The sequence below is a fragment of the Leptodactylus fuscus genome, chromosome 1 (genome assembly GCF_031893055.1).
Source record: "Leptodactylus fuscus isolate aLepFus1 chromosome 1, aLepFus1.hap2, whole genome shotgun sequence".
Classification (NCBI taxonomy): domain Eukaryota; kingdom Metazoa; phylum Chordata; class Amphibia; order Anura; family Leptodactylidae; genus Leptodactylus; species Leptodactylus fuscus.
The window spans coordinates 83,638,317-83,659,679 of record NC_134265.1 but is presented as its reverse complement, the minus strand read 5'-3'; the positions used below and the strand labels follow the sequence as shown (position 1 = coordinate 83,659,679).

General features: G+C 40.1%; 1 protein-coding gene across 1 annotated transcript in view; it reads left to right on the top strand.

The window, feature by feature from the left end:
* FBN2 (fibrillin 2) overlaps positions 1 to 21,363 on the top strand; it is a 213,084-nt gene that overhangs the window by 112,650 nt on the left and 79,071 nt on the right. Inside the window, exons 20-31 of the mRNA XM_075272282.1 lie at positions 2,577 to 2,696; positions 5,413 to 5,550; positions 6,647 to 6,697; positions 8,484 to 8,609; positions 8,885 to 9,112; positions 9,281 to 9,406; positions 9,501 to 9,629; positions 10,173 to 10,298; positions 10,909 to 11,034; positions 11,365 to 11,487; positions 13,507 to 13,632; positions 18,982 to 19,107. Of these exons, the coding sequence (XP_075128383.1) occupies positions 2,577 to 2,696; positions 5,413 to 5,550; positions 6,647 to 6,697; positions 8,484 to 8,609; positions 8,885 to 9,112; positions 9,281 to 9,406; positions 9,501 to 9,629; positions 10,173 to 10,298; positions 10,909 to 11,034; positions 11,365 to 11,487; positions 13,507 to 13,632; positions 18,982 to 19,107 (1,545 nt within the window). The remainder of the gene's footprint in view (positions 1 to 2,576; positions 2,697 to 5,412; positions 5,551 to 6,646; positions 6,698 to 8,483; positions 8,610 to 8,884; positions 9,113 to 9,280; positions 9,407 to 9,500; positions 9,630 to 10,172; positions 10,299 to 10,908; positions 11,035 to 11,364; positions 11,488 to 13,506; positions 13,633 to 18,981; positions 19,108 to 21,363) is intronic.

The following is a 21,363-nucleotide window of genomic DNA, read 5'->3' as shown; positions in this document are numbered from 1 at the left end:
GTAGCAATCTGATGTAGCAGAGCCGAGGGTGCACTAGAACCCCTGTGCAAACTCAGTTCACGCTAATAGAATGAATTGGCCAGCGCTGATTGGCCAATGCATTCTATTAGCCCGATGAAGTAGAGCTGAATGTGTGTGCTAAGCACACACATTCAGCACTGCTTCATCAAGCCAATACAATGCATTAGCCAGTGCTGATTGGCCAGAGTACGGAATTCGGCCAATCAGCGCTGGCCAATGCATTCTATTAGCCCGATGAAGTAGAGCTGAATGTGTGTGCTAAGCACACACATTCAGCACTGCTTCATCAAGCCAATACAATGCATTAGCCAGTGCTGATTGGCCAGAGTACGGAATTCGGCCAATCAGCGCTGGCTCTGCTGGAGGAGGCGGAGTCTAAGGTCGGACCTGAATGGAGACTGGTGTGGAGCGATCTTAGACTCCGCCTCCTCCAGCAGAGCCAGCGCTGATTGGCCGAATTCCGTACTCTGGCCAATCAGCACTGGCTAATGCATTGTATTGGCGTGATGAAGCAGTGCTGAATGTGTGTGCTTAGCACACACATTCAGCTCTACTTCATCGGGCTAATAGAATGCATTGGCCAGCGCTGATTGGCCGAATTCCGTACTCTGGCCAATCAGTGCTGGCCAATGCATTCTATTAGCTTGATGAAGCAGAGTGTGCACAAGGGTTCAAGCGCACCCTCGGCTCTGATGTAGCAGAGCCGAGGCTGCACAAGGGTTCAAGCGCACCCTCGGCTCTGATGTAGGAGAGCCGAGGGTGCACTTGAACCCTTGTGCAGCCTCGGCTCTGCTACATCAGAGCCGAGGGTGCGCTTGAACCCTTGTGCACACTCTGCTTCATCAAGCTAATAGAATGCATTGGCCAGCGCTGATTGGCCAATGTATTCTATTAGCCTGATGAAGTAGAGCTGAATGTGTGTGCTAAGCACACACATTCAGCTCTACTTCATCGGGCTAATAGAATGCATTGGCCAGCGCTGATTGGCCAGAGTACGGAACTCGACCAATCAGCGCTGGCTCTGCTGGAGGAGGCGGAGTCTAAGATCGCTCCACACCAGTCTCCATTCAGGTCCGACCTTAGACTCCGCCTCCTCCAGCAGAGCCAGCGCTGATTGGCCGAATTCCGTACTCTGGCCAATCAGCACTGGCTAATGCATTGTATTGGCGTGATGAAGCAGTGCTGAATGTGTGTGCTTAGCACACACATTCAGCTCTACTTCATCGGGCTAATAGAATGCATTGGCCAATCAGCGCTGGCCAATGCATTCTATTAGCGTGAACTGAGTTTGCACAGGGGTTCTAGTGCACCCTCGGCTCTGCTACATCAGATTGCTACATCTGATGTAGCAGTGCCGAGTGTGCATCAGATGTGTAGTTGAGCAAAACTGACTCAGCACTGCTAAGTCTCTGCATTCGCATAGGAATGCATTGGCCAGCCTTCGGCCAATCAGCGCTGGCTCTGCCGGAGGAGGCGGAGTCTAAGGTCGGACCTGAATGGAGACTGGTGTGGAGCTATCTTAGACTCCGCCTCCTCCAGCAGAGCCAGCGCTGATTGGTCGAGTTCCGTACTCTGGCCAATCAGCGCTGGCCAATGCATTCTATTAGCCCGATGAAGTAGAGCTGAATGTGTGTGCTTAGCACACACATTCAGCTCTACTTCATCAGGCTAATAGAATACATTGGCCAATCAGCGCTGGCCAATGCATTCTATTAGCTTGATGAAGCAGAGTGTGCACAAGGGTTCAAGCGCACCCTCGGCTCTGATGTAGCAGAGCTGAGGGTGCACAAGGGTTCAAGTGCACCCTCGGCTCTCCTACATCAGAGCCGAGGGTGCGCTTGAACCCTTGTGCAGCCTCGGCTCTGCTACATCAGAGCCGAGGGTGCGCTTGAACCCTTGTGCACACTCTGCTTCATCAAGCTAATAGAATGCATTGGCCAGCACTGATTGGCCAGAGTACGGAATTCGGCCAATCAGCGCTGGCCAATGCATCCCTATGGGAAAAAGTTTATCTCACAAAAATCACAATTACACACCCGATAGAGCCCCAAAAAGTTATTTTTAATAACATTCCCCCCTAAATAAAGGTTATCCCTAGCTATCCCTGCCTGTACAGCTATCCCTGTCTCATAGTCACAAAGTTCACATTCTCATATGACCCGGATTTGAAATCCACTATTCGTCTAAAATGGAGGTCACCTGATTTCGGCAGCCAATGACTTTTTCCAATTTTTTTCAATGCCCCCAGTGTCGTAGTTCCTGTCCCACCTCCCCTGCGCTGTTATTGGTGCAAAAAAGGCGCCAGGGAAGGTGGGAGGGGAATCGAATTTTGGCGCACTTTACCACGTGGTGTTCGATTCGATTCGAACATGGCGAACACCCTGATATCCGATCGAACATGTGTTCGATAGAACACTGTTCGCTCATCTCTAGTAGTAACATTTTTATGGTACATAAATGGAGCAGACATGTATTGATATTTCTACTTCTTCTTTTAAGGCTTTAGTTTCTTATATAATCCTGATCTAACCAAAAGTATGCTGTATGTTTTCCAGACATAAATGAATGTGAAAGCAGTCCATGTGTTAATGGGGCATGTAGAAATATTCTTGGCTCATTTCACTGCGAGTGCTCTCCTGGAAGTAAACTGGATTCCACTGGTCTCATATGTATAGGTAAGTAATATTCTTATATTACATGGATAGTTTTGCCTTTTCTGTGTTGTAATAGATATTAAGAATATACATAATAATTATAACATGATAGCAGTGGATATAGGCAAATAAGACATTTTAAACTTCATAGTTCATAGCGATACCTAAAATTGGAAAGGCTTGCTTGAAATTGGATGGTCTGTATGAAAGATGGACTATATCACCTGAATTTATAGTAGTTAAAGCATACCTCCAGTTATAAACAATCTTTCATAAATGAATAGTGCATTTAAATATGTGAAATGACGTTCTTTGTTATGTATCTGTCTGTATTTGAACCCTACAAATTGTACAGTGCTGCAGAATATGTTGGCGCTATATAAATAAAATGTATTATTATTATTATTATTAATAATTATTATTATTATTATTATTATTATTAATAATATCAGAAACGTTGTGATATGTCTTACTAAGGAGATGACACATTTACTGAAAACATCTAGATACCATCCAAACAACAACAAAATAGAAGTATATGGTGCAACAATGCATATAGTTTATATTACTTGTTAAATTGATTTCCCAGTTTAGGCAAATACATGTTATTATTTGTATAACAAATAGTTATACAATTTTCCAAGGTAGAAAAACATAAGGAATGTATACATAAAGTATATCAGAAAATTGTATAACGTTTCATTGTATTCATTCAAGGGGGTGGCTACTATTTAATAACTGAGTGTAAGTCTTTTTCTGGAAGTAAGTCTCTTTCTGGAATCCCCACAGTATGGAATTTACTGCTAACTAGTCATACAGTGGTCAGAGCCAATGGCCTTCTTTCATCACTCAATTGCAAGTTTGCTTTCACCAGTATTTTGGCTGTATTATGCGGTAACATTGCAATATGGCTGCTGATGGGCGGTCATATGATCCAACTCGTCCATCAGCAGCCTCTATTGAATAACATTGATGTGGCACTTGCACTTACTCCAGTTTTGCTTGTTGGGTCACACTGCAGAATCGCCTAATACTAGTGAAGCGTGCAGCTGAATAATGAATGCATGAATGCTAAATCCTTTTAATCCCCCCGCCCCCAGCTCTTTACATGACCCCTCAAAGCGTCATGACCCACACTTTGCAAAACCACTGCTTTAAGATTTTCCTAGTCAAAAATTTTGCCAAACACCTCCTTTCCCTGAGCCACAATGTGTAATGGGTGTCTCTCTGAGAGTGTCAGCCACAATGTGGCCCTAAACATTAAGTCAACTTTGGTTAAATATGAGGTGTTTGACTTTCTTCTCATGTCAGATGTCCAGGAATAGTAGGATCTGGCAAGTTGGATTTTGTAGAAATAATAGGATACTTTGCGTGGCATAGTATGGCATCAGAATACATTACATCATTTCTACCTTCATTATTTACAGAAATGCCAATGGGTAAGGCAAATGAATTGTAATATACCACAATAAACGTTCAACTCTGATATGAGATTGTGGTTGGCAAATAATACAATACCTAATATAATGGTTAGTTTGTATTTGTGCTTTATCCTTTGAAAATGATCCTTCTTATGTGTTTTCTCCTTCCAAAGTATCTACTCATTTCTGCCTTTTAACTCCCACATTGTCTGTTTTTTCATCCAAGCATTTATACTGTATGTTGTGTAACCAAATCTTTGTTGCCAACCATCACACCAGCAATGTTGATTTTCCCTGCTAGAAACCAGTTCTTGCCAGCAGGCACACATCCTTCTCTAATAACATAATTAAAGAAAAAACATTTATGTTTGAGATGTTAAAAGTCAAGTTAATAGACAGTCTAGACAAGCAGAAAAACAGCCACACTTTATCTTAAAGGGAATGTCCAGGAAATATTCTTATAACTGATTGTGGCAGGTCGAGAGACGACCCCCCGCAATGATCAGCCTCTTTCAACACTCGTACTATACACAGCGCGGGGCCAAAAGCAGTTGTTATGTGTGTAGTGATCGCTGCCGATACTGCAGTTCAGTTGGAATTGTAGTCAAGTCCCAATGGCGTTAGCGGTCCTGTACTGCTGATTAATGTGGGAGCTGCCTGTTGCCCCTCCAGTGGTCATATGTGTATGGCCTAAGGATAGCCCAAAAAACTAAATCCTTTTCAACCCCATTAACCCATTGGTCTCTGACCTGTGCTATAGGTTCCCAAAGCTGGCAAGCCACAGGTAAACACTACCTTTAGCAAAGAACAAAACACTCAACTTCACTTTCTCTGCTAAGTCAGCACCCTTCTCAAGGGAAACGCTACTTTATTAACGTTCCTATTCAGTGAATAAGATAAGCCTTCATGATGATGATTTGAGACCAATCTTACTCAATGTCACTGTGACTAAGATGCCCATATACCTTCAATAGCTAGTGGCCGATACTTGCTTGGCCGACATTTATTTCTCCTGACCTCCCCAAACATGTGCACACTCAGTAAAACGAACATGTGTTATAAACAGGAGAGGAGAGTAAGATGTTCCCGGACACCTCTGGTGGTGGCTTATCTCCCAAGGAAAGTGAGAACATTGCCATACACATGAGATAGTCTGCTTATCCCGCAGAAATCAGCAGGTTCGGCTGACTTTTCTCTTATGTGTATATATTCGATTATATCTATGTATCTATGTCTTTCCCCTCCACCAGTGCCCCAGGAATCTTCAGTCTTAAAACACCCCTGATTAAGAAAAGAAAAATTCTTATACATTGCAGACAGCCTGAAAGGAACCTGCTGGCTTAATGTTCAAGATAATCGATGTGAGGTGAACATAAATGGAGCAACTCTCAAGTCAGAATGCTGCGCTACTCTGGGAGCTGCGTGGGGAAGTCCTTGTGAAAAATGTGAAATAGGTATGTTGTTGGTAGATGTGTGTATAGTCCTATCTAGTTTACAGCTCTATATACCTGAAATCCAAATGGTGCTTTTTCCTAAGATGCAAATTTCTGATTTCCCTAATCTTTCTAAAGTTCAGTGTGCACATAGAATATTAAAATATTATATTCAATCATCCATGTCTGAAAATACAGGTATGCATTTTTGTCAGGAAGTTGCTTCTATTACTTTAGTTGAAATTCTTGAACTAGTTTGAGTGAATGTACAAAAACTCTTTGGAAAACTTGTTACGTACTTAAAGGAATCTACCACTTCAAAACTATTTTCTAAACTATTTATATGATGTTGCAGGGGTGGTTCTGTGGTGTAGTGAACTTACCTTTTCTGTGTTAAAGTGTAGAGATGAGCGAGTAGTACTCGATCGAGTAGGTATTTGATCGAATACTACGGTATCAAAATACTCGTACTCGATCGAGTACCACTCGCTATTCGAATGTAAAAGTTCGATGCAGAACCAGCATTGATTGGCCGAATGCTATACAGTCGGCCAATCAACGCTGGTTCTTCTCCTACCTTTAGAAGTCTTCTCCGTGCAGCTTCCCCGCGGCATCTTCCGGCTCTGAATTCACTCTGCCAGGCATCGGGCCTGGGCAGAACCGACTGCGCATGTCCGCTTGTAGTGCGGGCATGCGCAGTCGGCTCTGCCCAGGCCCAATGCCTGGCAGAGTGAATTCAGAGCCAGAAGATACCGCGGGGACGCTGCACGGGGAAGACTTCTCGGAGGATTCAGCCCGACCCTCACTCGTGGACTTGGTAAGTATAATTTGATCGAATGTTGCCTACCCCTGAAACGAGCATTTTCCCCCCATAGACTATAATAGGGTTCGATATTCGATTCGAGTAGTTGAATATTGAGGGGCTACTTGAAACGAATATTGAACCTCGAACATTTTACTGTTCGCTCATCTCTATTAAAGTGCAATCTTTCCTCTGAAAAACCTTAGCATTGCTAAGCTAATGTTTAATGAGAATTTTGAGTTTATCATGAAGACTTGTTCATGAACATAAAGCATACTTAACATTATCAATATTATGTAATTTATTTCATAACAGACCCATCCTGTCCACGTGGGTATGCAAGAGTGATGGGAGTTTCATGTGAAGGTGAGAGTATTTTTCTTGTTTTTTATGCTGATATTACTAGTAATATGTCTTATTTGATGCTTTACAGCTCAGTCTTAATATTAGCTAGTGAGCTCCACAAATCCCTCAGGCTCCCTTCATATGGCTCTTTAAGTTGGCAGCAAAAAAACACTGTTGTGTACTAATGAGATCAGGGATGTCATAGCATTACTGGCACATGGCACCGGGATGAGAGACGTATCCATATAACCGGCACTTGGATGTTGAATATGGGCACATCACAACCTTATGATACTATTGTAAGCCCTGTAAAATTCAACTAGCCAGTGTTTCCGTAGGTATAATTGACATGCTGTTATTTCCAAAACCGCAAAGGTTTTGGAAATTGCAGCATGTCTGCTGCGTGTATTTTTTGCTAGAATCCCATCTATTATGCAGGAACTGTAAAACACTGTGTTTTTTCCTCCACGGCTAAATTGCAGCATTTATGCCACATGGTGTTCTGGTCTTACACAGTAGGACAAGTTTAACAACCCTCTCTAATCTTTAAAGGGATCCTATCATTTAAAATGAATTTTTTCTGGGTACCACATAGGAATAGCCTTAAGAAAGGCTATTCTTCTCCTACTTTTAGTTGTTTTCTCCGGGCCGCCATTCGGTTAAAATCCCGTTTTTCGCCGGTATGTAAATGAGTTCTCTCACAGAACTGGGGGCAGGCTCCAGCCCTCAAACAGTACTGCGGGTGTCCCCAATGCTGTGAGAGAACTTTCCAGCGCCGCCTCCATCTTCTTTAGGAATGGAATCTTGACGTGTCTTCTTCCGGGGGTTGGCTTCAAACTTCTAGGCCTTGGGCCTAGGGCAAAAACCAACTGTGCATGCCCGCCGGCCACAAGAAAATGGCCGCTTACACAGTATTGTCTAGGAGAAGAATAGCCTTTCTTAAGGCTATTCCTACGTGATAGACAGAAAACATTTCAGTTTAAATGATAGGGTCCCTTTAAACGGTGTAAAACTGTAGTGTAAGACTGAACAGTCTTAAAGTGCACCAGATTCATTTGTGGGTGATACTTCATGATAAATCTGATAAATCTTTGGACTGTCAAGTCCTAACACCTATTAAGCTTACTCTCCAACATAAATTTGCACCACAATTTTTATGCAATTCTAGTGTACATTGCCACATTATGAGTTGTGCCCCTATTCCTTGCAAACCCTGCACTTTATCCGCATTTCCTCTCTATCCTGCCACGCAGACATCACACATGGCCAGTCCACCAGAGGTTTTCATTGGAAAAACATTCTGATGCAGACCTCTTTGTGAAGAGTGTATGTGTTTTCAATTGGAAGAGAGGAATAAGCTTCTGCTAAGGACTAGAGATGAGCGAGTACTGTTCGGATCAGCCGATCCGAACAGCACGCTCGCATAGAAATGAATGGACGTAGCCGGCACGCGGGGGGTTAAGCGGCCGGCCGACGTCAAAGCGGAAGTACCTTGTGCATCCATTCATTTCTATGGAGCGTGCTGTTCGGATCGGCTGATCCGAACAGTACTCGCTCATCTCTACTAAGGACCTCTCACATGAGAACAATGGATTGGGTATATTGAAATCCAACATGCCTGATACTCTATACTCACCATATAGCAATTTTTTTTTCTATCAAGTTGACTGCAAACTGGTATTTTTTTTAATCTGTAGTTATGTGCTACATATTATTGAGTACTGTCCACTGTTCCTCATACAAAAGCTATTCAAATTTTGAATTTCAATGCATTTCATCCAGTTTACTGTTTTGTATGATCCTCCAGATGTCAATGAGTGCGACGTGTTTCCTGGGGTATGTCCTAATGGGATTTGTGTAAATACTATGGGATCCTTTTCTTGTAAATGCCCTGATGGACTAACTCTGGATGGAACAGGCAGAATTTGTCTAGGTAAGCATTTGGTTCTGCATTACTATGGTCATTACGGGGTAAGTAAAAAGTTTACCATTTGTCACAAAGGCAGGGGGAAGCTGTAACCAGCAATACAATGTAGAATTACATGTATGCCATTGAAATGAATAGTTGTCCATCCAATGTATGGCTGTGTACATTGGACTGAGAATCGCAAATTATAAGAGATGTTTTAGTTTTTGAAGCATTAAAGTATTGCTTTGGTCTGGACTTTTGATAATTGACATAATTGACAGTGGCTTTCGCTTTTGCAGATCTACGTATGGAGCAGTGTTTCCTAAAATATGATGAAGATGAATGTATTCAACCAGTTCCTGGCAGGTTCCGTCTAGATGCCTGCTGTTGTACTGTAGGACAAGCCTGGGGCAGTGAATGTGAAGAGTGTCCAAAGCCTGGTACTGCCGAATATGATATTATCTGTCCAAGAGGTCCTGGATTTACTAATAGGGGAGATGTTTTATCAGGAAGACCTTTCTATAAAGGTAAACTTCTCAAATAAAAGTTATAAATAGAACTGGAATATCAATATCAATATTTAATTATTAAACATAAATTCATATTTCCAATGTATTTGTTTCATATAAACATTTATCTGATACACAATGATATAGATGGAAATGGTTTAAGTTATATTCTTTGCCTCTTACCAGATATTAATGAATGTAAAGCATTCCCCAAAATATGTACCAACGGAAAATGTAGAAATACAATTGGAAGTTTTAAGTGTAAATGTGACAATGGATTTGCTCTGGATACAGAAGAAAGGAACTGCACAGGTAGATGTATATTCCTTATTCATTATAGATGTGAGTGAGGTTTGATTTCTTGGTTTCTTTGACTAAATATATTGATTTTATCACCTATACTCAGATATCGATGAATGCAGAATTTCCCCTGATCTATGTGGTAGTGGCACTTGTGTGAATACACCAGGAAGCTTTGAATGTGACTGCTTTGAAGGCTTTGAAAGTGGCTTCATGATGATGAAGAATTGCATGGGTAAGTTAATGGCTTTAATGATGACTGACTTTTCAATAAACTTTGCATAAATCAATTGTAAAATCAAACCTAAGAAACTTTGTAATGTGAATATTCACTCTGAAATCTCTTTTCCCAAGATAGACTGAAAGCTTACTGAAGTGATGAACTACAGCTGATAATAGAAGTCTATGGAGAGGAGAGGGAAGAGGGTGGAGAGAGATGGGGTCAAGTAAGAATAAAGGAAAGACAAAGGCATACACAGGCAGAGAGGCTGCTGAATCTAAAAAAAAATAAAAACTGCATACCCATTATTGACCAGATATAGGTGAACAGGAAGCTAGATTGGGTCACCTGAATAGTTCTGTGACTTAGCCTTTAATATGGTGTTTGGCCTAGTCCACTCCAAATCCTAGGCATGTACTATTTCTATATGTCTCCTCTCTACCCACTGTACTCTCTCTAGTTGTGCATTTTATGATTTGTAGTTTCAATAAACCAATTTAATTGTAGACAATTATTATATCATGTTAATGCAAATCTCTCTTGACTGTTTAATTCTAGACATAGATGAGTGTGAACGCAACCCTCTATTGTGCAGGGGAGGAGAATGTGTCAACACAGAGGGCAGCTTTCTGTGCAACTGCCCCCCTGGACATGAGCTTACACCAACAGGAGATGCCTGTGTAGGTATGTTCAGATACTTTGCATATTCCATATGACATCTTATGCTGAAATGTTTATTAATAGATTAAAAGGAAAGAGATGTTTACTTATAAAACAGTAATGTCCCATTAAATATATGCGGCAGCAAAAAAGTGTAACTCTAAACTAGCAGAGTATCTGACACTAACATTGGGATTCAGTGTGCGCTAAGTTGTTCATCTAAACGTATGGGTGCTAAAAGTATAAAACATAGCATTTATTCATTCGATGAAATAAAATATATCATAAAACAATGGTCCCTTGATACATGTTTTTTATGAATAAAATCTGTGTTTTGGATGTTTAGCACTCGTGATTTTTGATGTCTAGTTGGTGAGTGCATACCTGGCCTTCAGAGACTTAGGGGCAACCGCTAGCTGTTGCTTACACTCTGTATGTGAAGTTTCTGTTATTTCTAAGTTACTCTATACTGCACATGGTTTTTTCAATATCATGTGAAATGCATTTATTACTATACAGACCAGCAGGACTAACAGAATTGTCAATGTAAAAAATCCTATACCATAGATAATGCACATGATACTAGACACCCTGTATATACAGTTCTAATAATTTGTTTTTCTGTTTATTATAGATGTCAATGAGTGCTCACTTAGTGAAAACCTGTGTAGAAATGGAAAGTGTGTTAACATGATTGGCACCTATCAATGTTCCTGTAACCCTGGGTATCAATCCACTCCAGACCGCCTGGGCTGCATTGGTAAGTTCAGAAGAGATGTGCATAATAATAATAATAATAATAATAATAATAATAATAATAATAATAATAATACATTTTATCAAATAGATTGTGATCTGTACCATAGGCAAATTTGTGTTTGCAGCATATCACAGTATACATATATATATATATATATATATATATATATATATATATTTATAACGCACCGCTTTCTTTACAATTATCTTTCCCTACTATATAGTTACATAGTAATGCGCTTAGAAATATATTACTAAGATAACACTGATAAACTGCTATAAATAATGGATGACACTGCTTGTCTCATACATAATATTCTTCTTGTTTCAGATATTGATGAATGCAAGATAATGAATGGTGGATGTGATACACATTGTGAAAACTCAGAAGGAAGTTATCAGTGTAGTTGTCTTGATGGCTATGCTTTACTGCCGGATTCCAGAACCTGTGGAGGTAACTAAAGAACCTTTAATGACTTCCATGCACACACATATACTCATATAGATACAACGGGGATGTGATGTAAGTCATGATAAACGTGAATAGCTGAGATTTGTAGCTATCCCCATGTGTAAGAAAGAATGTGAGTCATATAGTTGTATTCTGACTCATCAGACCATGGATCAGATATTTTGCCAGGCAATTATAGAGATCACTGAGATTTTTTTTTTTATGGAACGATCATTTCCCCTGCACAAATCCAGCTAAGTGAGATTTATGTGAAGTGATCTCATCCTACTCATTTCCTGATAACAATGGCGAAGCCAAATCCACCACAATTATTTTAGGGCTATGTTTCTTGGGAAAAGGTTGAAACATTAGCTGGATATAGGATGACTGGTATTGTAAGTCTTTCTAGGAACCAATTACTAGCATGCAAATGACACATTTATTACCAGAACTTACATTAGTCTATCATTTTCCCATTGCTGTAAAATTTCATGGCTGTACATTATATTTGATGCTAAACCCTATGTACATCTAACAATTGGAATAAAATTGGTATGTTCGTTCAGATGATGCCACAAAATAAAATATATTTCAAACAGTGTTATTCGTATAGTGCAAATATGCCTGATACAAATGGTTCTTAGGCTGGGGACATACGGGGTTAGCTGCAGTGGACTCACCCTTAGCTAAGCCATTGCAATGTACAGTAACAATGCAGCAGATGGGATTTAAACAAATCCCATCCACACACTGCAATACACAAAAAATGTCTTACTCTGCATTTCGATTACTGCTGCAGGTCGGTGGTGATTTTCTACTTTTGCAATGCAAAGCTGCCTTGGAATTGTGACTGAAAGCAGCAGTGAAAAGCAGCCAATTTCGGGCAGTTTGCAGTAGACCCATCCTGTTTAGCCTTAACCTCAAAAGGAGCTTTTTGGGATTAACAATTGATGACCTATCATTTAGAATAGATAATTGTTTGAAGAATGGTGGGGGTCCAACACTCTGGCCACCCGCCTATCAACCATTTGAAGAGGCAGAAGTGTTGGAAAGAGTGCTGCGTCCTCTTCACACAAAACCAAACACAGAGCGCAACCGCTACTTCAAATAGCTGAACCGTGTGAGTAACAGATCTGCCTTATAGGATAGGTGATCTGGAAAAACCAGTTAGGCCAAGGTCCCATGAAGTGAGTCGCAGCCAAAGAAACGCTGCGTAAAAGACATAGGCTGATGACGTAGAATGTACGCAGAGTTTTCCTATTACACCTATTTGGAAAACTCCAGAATTTCCATAAGGATCATTGACATGCTGCGATTTTCAAAAACACAAGCTTTTCCACTGCATATTTTTTTCTACAATATGTGGATGGGATTAGCTAGAATCCAATTCACTTTTCAGGTAATGTAAAACGTAGCATTTTTTTTGCCATGGCGTTTCTGCCATGGCCAAAACGCTGCGTTTTCACAACATGGGACCCCAACCTTTAAGCATTTTCTCAGGATCAGATTGCACAGTTACAAAGATTGTCTCTTGCTTTGGAGTACTTGACCTGTCCTGCAATACATATTACGTCACAATATGAAAGTAGAACCATTGTCTTTAATGGATTTATTGCCCATAACTATGAATTAATTAGAACTATAGCTAATATTGACTTCCATGGTTATTTCATGAGGTGGAGCACAATGCCATGAGGCTGTCCAAGCAGAGGTGTAACTTGGAGCTTCATGGCCCCAATGTGAAATCTATTATGGGGCCCCTTCTTATAATGGGCTATTTAGAATAGTGGTATATTTTATGTGGCAGAAGATCCAGTGCCCGATAGCGACTACTACCGCTGCACTACCTATAGCTGAGCTCTTGTGCCCAAGTCAATACCCGCTGTAACTTACTAAGAACTACAGGTCTTGGAAATTATTTTAAAGCATTGACAACTCTGTCACACATAATATCACTATATCACATACTTCATATTACATCTGATATTATATGTAACAACCATATAAATTTCTGCTTTCTAGATATTGATGAATGTGAAAACAACCCTGAAATTTGTGATGGAGGACAGTGCACCAATATTCCAGGAGAGTACCGCTGTCTGTGCTATGATGGATTTATGGCGAGCATTGACATGAAGACATGCATAGGTAAATGAGTGCTACTAATACAAGACGAAAAATCTTTCTATCCTAAAATGACACAATAGTCTGGGATAGGCACTGCCCTCCTCCTAACTTTTAAGGTACCATAAATTTACTCTTATGTCCTGCAACACTAAAACAAGACAAGGTTATACTGTTTTGTTGTTTTTTTAAGTAAATGGCCTCAGTGAAAATACATTTTCCTTTATTTCCTCTGTGTATCTGTCTAATATTAATATCACAGAGTATGGTATACTGATATTAGTTTCTTAACAAATAGAGTTTCTATGGAGTGAAATGGATATAAGTCCTCTCTTCACAGTATTGTAGGATGTGTAAGTAGTTAATAGTCCCCACTTATATTTCAGTGAACAATAAAAACTCACAAATATTCAACAAACAATATTTTAAAGATATATGCATTGGTAAATAGGGAGAATAAGCTTTGTTGCATAGTATCTGCATGTTTACGGCATACTACGGGTTTATAAGGAGGGCACACTGGGCACATGAATTGGGGCCTCCACCATCCTCTCCTATAATCCCAGGTTCGTTCTTTTGGTTTGTTCCTTGGGGCATTCCCCTATCTAGGCTGGTTGCCTACTTATTAAAAAGAAACCTTTGATTCCCTGCCTCAACATTTACCCTATAGGCGAAAGGAGTTGTTCAATTTCATCAAATAACTGTTCTATAATTTCCCAATATACTTTCTGTATCAATCCGTAATGTTTTCTCTGCTTCCTGTCATTTCTTGCTGTCAATCCATTGTCATGTGATGTACAGTCCATTGTCCTGTGATGTACAGTCCATGGTCATGTGATGTACAGTCCATGGTCATGTGATGTACAGTCCATGGTCATGCGATGTACAGTTCATGGTCATGAATGAGACAACCCAGGTGCACAACTCACTACAGTCACAGCTCAGCAGTCAGACATATGTCTTGTAATAAGCCGTGCACCTGCGTGTCACATGACCATGGACTGTTAATCACATGACCATAGACTATTTTTTTATCCACTGGAAGTAAACGAATAGTTAAGGCAAGGAGAGATCTATAAAACTGTAAACAATAACATATATTTGCTGAAACGGGGCAAACCCTTTAAATCATCCTTATAGGCTGTTTCTTTTAAGGTCTCCTCGCTCCTCTCATCTTACATCAGTATTTTATCTAGGGAGTCCTAATAAACGTCTTCTACAGGCCGCAGCATTCATGCGCCTATTCGCAGGTATATATAGGGAGTGTAGAATTGAGTTGAGAGTGTTATGAGTATAGGTGGCCATCTTCCTTCATGAGACAATGAGGTCCAAGTCCCAGATCCTTCCAACGTTAATCTAGCAAAAAATAGTCTAAGAAATTGTTATCAATAATGTCTATTAAAAAAAAACAAATTGCAGTTCTCTTTGCTTTATTTTGCTTTATTCATCCTTTTATATTTCTCAGAATTCAATGTGCTGTTAAATTTATTATTATTTAATTGAAAAAGAGCTTTGAAGAATGTCTGTATACTTGTGACAGACCCAAGTGCGACATTATGTTACTTGTAGATGTTACTAGAGCAAAGTTGACTAGTAATTGAAAACGACTGTTGTGCTCTGTGGCTATTAGTCACGTCCTATTAGTTTATTATGACTGTCGTCACTTGACTTCCCCATAATTGCCATATGTGAGGGTTGACTTGCTGCCCTTTCAGTGGTCTCGATGATGTATACTAAAATCCTTAGACAATTTTTAAGTGGCCCATCTTTGTACTAAGGAAGGGATGGTATAAATTATCCCTTGTGCAAGTGCATGATGTACTGGAAAGTGTACAGGTATAGAAATCCCCTGGCGGCTTGGACATTGGATCTTTTCCTTTCAGTCTTTTCCTTGGAAAACGTCTTGTCACCTCCGTGGCCTAGTGTTTATCCTATTCTTCACTTGACTTACAGTAATCCAGATGCTGGTGATGTCATGGATTTATGAGAAGCCCTGAATGCACTTAACCCCTTATAATAAGATCAACACCCACGCTAACCAGCCAGCTTTAACTATTGCAGAGAATTTTCTCAGCGCTGTTCCAAATGAAGAGAATATACTGCCTTGGCACTCCACTGGATATTCCATCCGCAGTTAACCATTAGTTATGCTACGCTAAAGATAAACACTTCCTGTGCTTTATGCTTATGTATACTTTAGACCAGTGGTTCTTAACCTTGTTTGAGGTACCGAACACACCAGTTTCATATGCACATTCACCGAACCCTTCTTTAGTGATAAATCAAATATGATTTTTTTTCCAAATTCAAGACATAGGTATATGATTTTTTTACTGGTACACAAAATGAACCGTGCATAGGGCCTAGGGTTCGATCGAATCCTGGTTAAGAACCACTACTTTAGAGCAATGGTAAATCCTCCTTGAAAATGTACACATTGTCTGGGATTGGCATAAGACAGCTTTCTTAAAGGGTTATATAGAAATTGGTGTTAGTGGCCACAGGTGAGTTTAAAAAGGGAAGAGGCATATATTCTCTTCCCTTCCGTGGCTTAGATGGGTCACCACTGTGACCAATGATTGTTGGAGTGGGCTTTTCCAGCCATTTTCTGCTTAATTCGGATAGAAGCAGGAAGAATGAGGAGCTTAGTGGCTTCCTGGGTACCAATGAAGCAGCAGCTTTTTTAAAAAAAAAAACAAAAAAAACAAAAAAAAACCCTGTTTTCAGCCTATTTACACCACATTTTGATAACATAACTGGAAAACCCCTTTAAAGTTATATTTGATTTATAGAAAAAAAAGAGTACCAATTATAAAACAAGGTTAAAAAAAGAATAGTGCAGGTGAATATAAAAAAACTTTACCTTATAAGTAATATATCTTACTTAAGAAATATGTTTCCATCTCCATTTATGAAGTTATGTTTTACATTCAGTGTTAGTCTATGGAGAGGGGAGGAGATTGCTAGAAAACTCACACTTAGGCCGGGGCTACATGTAGTGTAAGTGCTGTGTTTTCACCGCAGCATTTTACGGTCCCTGCAAAGTGGATGGGATTCTTGGAAATACCATCACACACTGTGGAAAAATACATGCTGTAGACAGGCTGCAACTTCCAAAACCATTGCAGTTTTGGAAATCATAGCATGTCAATTACACCTACGGAAGCTGGTGGTTTCCCTGTAGGCGTACAATGGAAGCGCTTTTTTGCTATGGCCTGCTTTGTGGGGCCTTAGCTTTTATGGGGTTGTTCAAGGGAGGTAAAAAAAATAAAATAAACCATACCTGTCCCCGGATGCTCAAGTGCAGTCTGGTACTACTGCTCTGGTGTTTTCTTCTGCCGAAGTCCCCTCTGCACATGACCGCTGAGGCCCCTATGACATAGCAGGTCCTTTCCTTAGACTGCTGAGGCCGCTGATTGGTGATCCAGTGTCATCTGTTTTGCAGTTTTTAACTGTCAGTAAAAAATACAGATGCATTTGGTTGGTCTTTTCTTTTTTGAACCAACCCATCTATCTGTTTTATATCAGTGAAAAACAAATTCTTTGATTCCTATTGGGTCCTGGTGGCCATGAAAAACACAAAGGTGGCAGGTTTTCTTAGCGGCTGTGAAAAACATAGCTTCAAAAAATCACAACATATAAACAGATGTATTGAATTCAATGTGTTCTCATAATGATTGTTGTCAAAATGAATGTCCATTGAATAATAATAATAAATTTTATTTCTATAGCGCCAACATATTCCGCAGCGCTGTACAATTTGTAGGGTTCAAATACAGACAGAAAGATACATTACAAAGAAAGTCATTTCACACAATGGGACTGAGGGCCCTGCTCGCAAGAGCTTACAATCTATGAGGTAGAGGGGGTGACACAAGAGGTAGCAGGGGTGATATTGCTTATGCAGAGGACAGACACTTTTGTAATAGAGGTGACTGTCATTACACAAACATAAGACTTTATGAGCTGTCAACAGTCGTGTCCTTTAACATGTGGATGGAGCTTGGACCTATAAAGTTATCCTGAGATGACATCATATCATGTGGGGAAATGTGGGAGCAGGGACAGAGGAGGGTTAAGGGTTTACGTTAGACATTGTGATAGGCCTGTCTGAAAAGATGCGTCTTTAGTTTGCGTTTGAAACTGTAGAAGTTGGGAGTTAATCTGATTGTCCGGGGTAGAGCATTCCAGAGAAGTGGTGCAACTCGGGAGAAGTCTTGTATACGAGCGTGGGAGGTTCTGATAATAGAGGATGTAAGTGTTAGGTCATTGAGTGAACGGAGAGCACGGGTTGGGCGGTAGACAGAGATGAGGGAGGAAATGTAGGGAGGTGCGGCATTATGGAGAGCCTTGTGGATGAGAGTGATAACTTTATATTTTATTCTATATTGAATAGGCAGCCAATGTAATGACTGGCACAGACCAGAGGCATCGCTGTAGTGTCTAGCCTGATAGATGAGCCTGGACGCTGCATTCAGAATAGATTGTAGAGGGGAGAACTTAGTGAGGGGAAGACCGATTTGTAAGGAGTTACAGTAGTCAAGGCGAGAATGAATCAGAGAGACAATAAGTCTTTAGTGTATCTCTGATAAGGAAAGGGCGTATTCTGGAGATGTTTTTGAGGTGGAGGTGACATGAACGTGCGAGTGATTCAACATGAGGGGTGAAGGAAAGGTCTACGTCAAACATGACCCCGAGGCAGCGGGCCTGCTGCCTAGGAGTTATAGTAAGGCCTGAGACTGCAATGGATATATCAGGGACAGATCTATTAGATGGTGGAAACAGAAGTAGTTCAGTCTTGGAGAGATTTAGTTTCAGATAGAGTGAGGACATGATATTTGAGACAGCAGAGAGACAGTCACTGGTGTTCTGTATGAGTGCAGGGGTGATGTCACGGGAAGATGTGTATAATTGGGTGTCATCAGCATAAAGATGGTACCTGAAGCCAAATCTGGCAATGGTTTGTCCAATGGGGGCTGTGTAGAGAGAAAAGAGGAGGGGGCCTAGGACCGAGCCCTGAGGAACCCCAACAGCAAGGGAAAGAGGGGATGTCCATGTCATGTGAATAAGCCCAAAAGGAGATTTGTTGTTGCCAGACATGTCTGATGTCACCATGGTGGAAAAGGTGCTGTCAGGGAAAATCGAGCCAACAGTAGACATGTACTATTGTAATAGATAGATAGATACTCGCATTTCCATGTAACAATGATGTCCTGCATAGTATTGATCGAAGTCAAATAAGGTGCAGTATAACCAAATACATTATATTCTCGCAGCATTACATCTTTATAGGTCATTCACCTACACAAAGCTGATAGTAGAAATGAGAAATGTATTGACATTTTATATAATCAACTTTCTTTTCATTCACAGATGTTAATGAATGTGACATCAATTCCAACATCTGCATGTTTGGTGAATGTGAGAACACCAAAGGATCCTTTGTATGTCACTGTCAGGTGGGGTATTCAGTGAAAAAGGGAACAACTGGATGTACAGGTATACCATGAATGAACTGCTTGGTGTAAACTCCACGTGTTAGCACCACACACCTATTTGGACATACCTTTTGTCTTTGCCATATTCTGTTTTCCATCTGCCCTAATAAAATCTTTCTAACCTGACCTTCGTGTTTTGCTCATTTTTTTCTTACTTGCATGGGGTTGCATGCCATGAGCACATAGGGAAGAAGCTTGTATGTGATATATGTAGCTTGCATGTGCATGGTGGTGGCATTAACTGCTTACTGGTTTGCATGACTATGGGCAAATTCACAAGCTAAAAGTCAAAATTAGTTTGAGAAATAACCTAACTTAGGTTAAGTGAATGTCTTATATATTGATGTCTTATATATTGAAAGAGGAATTTTCACCTCCTTCACCAACCTCAGTTCTGTGTATCATATAAAAATGCTGCTCCACTGATTCCAAGACTGTTGGAATTTGTTTCTCCAGCCCCCACCTTTCCTGAGCAACAAATGCTGGTAATTTTGATGCCTCATATGCTATTCAGTATTGTCAGGTGGGCAGTGTTAGGCAGGAGAAGGTAAGAGAAGGTAAGAAAATTGATTTTAAGCTCTGATATTGTCCATCTCTGATTGGACACACCCCCTTGCCTGCTACTAACTGACACTGCCCGTCTGATAACTGAGCCTAAATAGCACATCAGACAACCAAAACTAACTGCATTGATTGCTCAGGAGTGGTGGGGGCTAGAGAATAAATACCATCTATGCTGAAATCAGTCAAGCACCACTTATTAACAAAAGCTAAAAAATGGACTTGGAAAGGTCTACTTACTTTTAGTTTAATTCAGAAGATCCGAAAGATCAGTTTATTATTTTTCTAAATTCTCCTCAAGGTCAGCCATATTGGTTAGACATAACACTTTATGCATTATCTGTATACAAAAATCCACAGTGTTTGTTCTTTATCATAGCTGTGATGAATGCTAGCGATAGACCAACGCTGGCCACATCTCAAGTAGTTATGGTCAGCTTTCTCTCCTGACCCCATATATATACATTCCTGACTCAGCTGAGCATGGACATATTCTCAGTAGGAAGAGGGAGACTAGGCGGCACATCTCCATAGGGATCAATGAGTCGCAGAAAATCTAAATGCAGATACTTGTGTATGTGTATAGTATACAATTTTGCTATCAGGCTTTGTTTAGGCATCAAGCAGCACAATGCAGTTGGCATTAACTTGTTCTCCCCAAATAACAATGACATTCCTGACCGTGACTCTATACAGCTCGCATGATAATAGAAAATATGCAAAAAAATAATGATTTTTTTTTTGTAAAAAGTAGGTCTGTTACAAGTAAAAAAAAATAAAAATACAAAAAGCCACTATTTCTAATTTTAGCCAAACCTTTTTAAGAAAATAAGGGTTTTATATAACTGGACTTAAAATATACCTCCAATTATAAACAACTTTTCATAAATGGTGAGGTTAATATACGAAGCTTTGTAATATATCCTATTCAGGCAGAGTTACATTGTACATATTAGTCTATGAAGAAGGGAGTTCAGATAGAAACAACATTCATGTAATTGTGACTGTTATACTCAGCTACTCTGTACTCTCATAATGCTGTTAGGTTTGTAGATAAGAGGCTACTAGTGCACAGAAAGAGGCAATAAATCAATTAAACTACTTCCTACTACACCCCTGCCATCTCCATAGAGCGCTGTGTGTGAGGCTGAATACAGAGACAAATTTGATGTAAACAAGCAGTCAGGCTGGAGATAAGAAGCAGGATAAAAGGTTAATAAGTGGTGAAGGAAATAGATCTCCTTAATAAGATATATTACAAAGTTTCATATATTCATCTGTACTATTCATTTATGAAAAGTTGTTCAAAACTTTAAAGGAAACCTATCACGGGAAAAATGCTGTTTACTCTGCTAAGAATTAAAGGAGTTTCCCTGTATGACTGTGCATACAATGACAGCTTTCAATCACTGATATGACCACCCCTTAGAATTTTCAGCAAAAAACCCTGCAGATTTCTATGTATAAATTTCCATTTATACTGAATATTTTCATATAAAACTACGGTATATATCCATCTGCTGAGCACTTCTCCTCTCTGTAACATGTTGCTTGCAGATTAGACTGCATTTCCCATGTGACATGTTCCTTTTAAGGGGCTTAATGCATTTTACTAGAGATCACATGTACATTAGCGCTCTGAGTTAATGGTAATGCAAATAAATGTAGCTGAGTCCAACTCTGTGTGTAGTATATA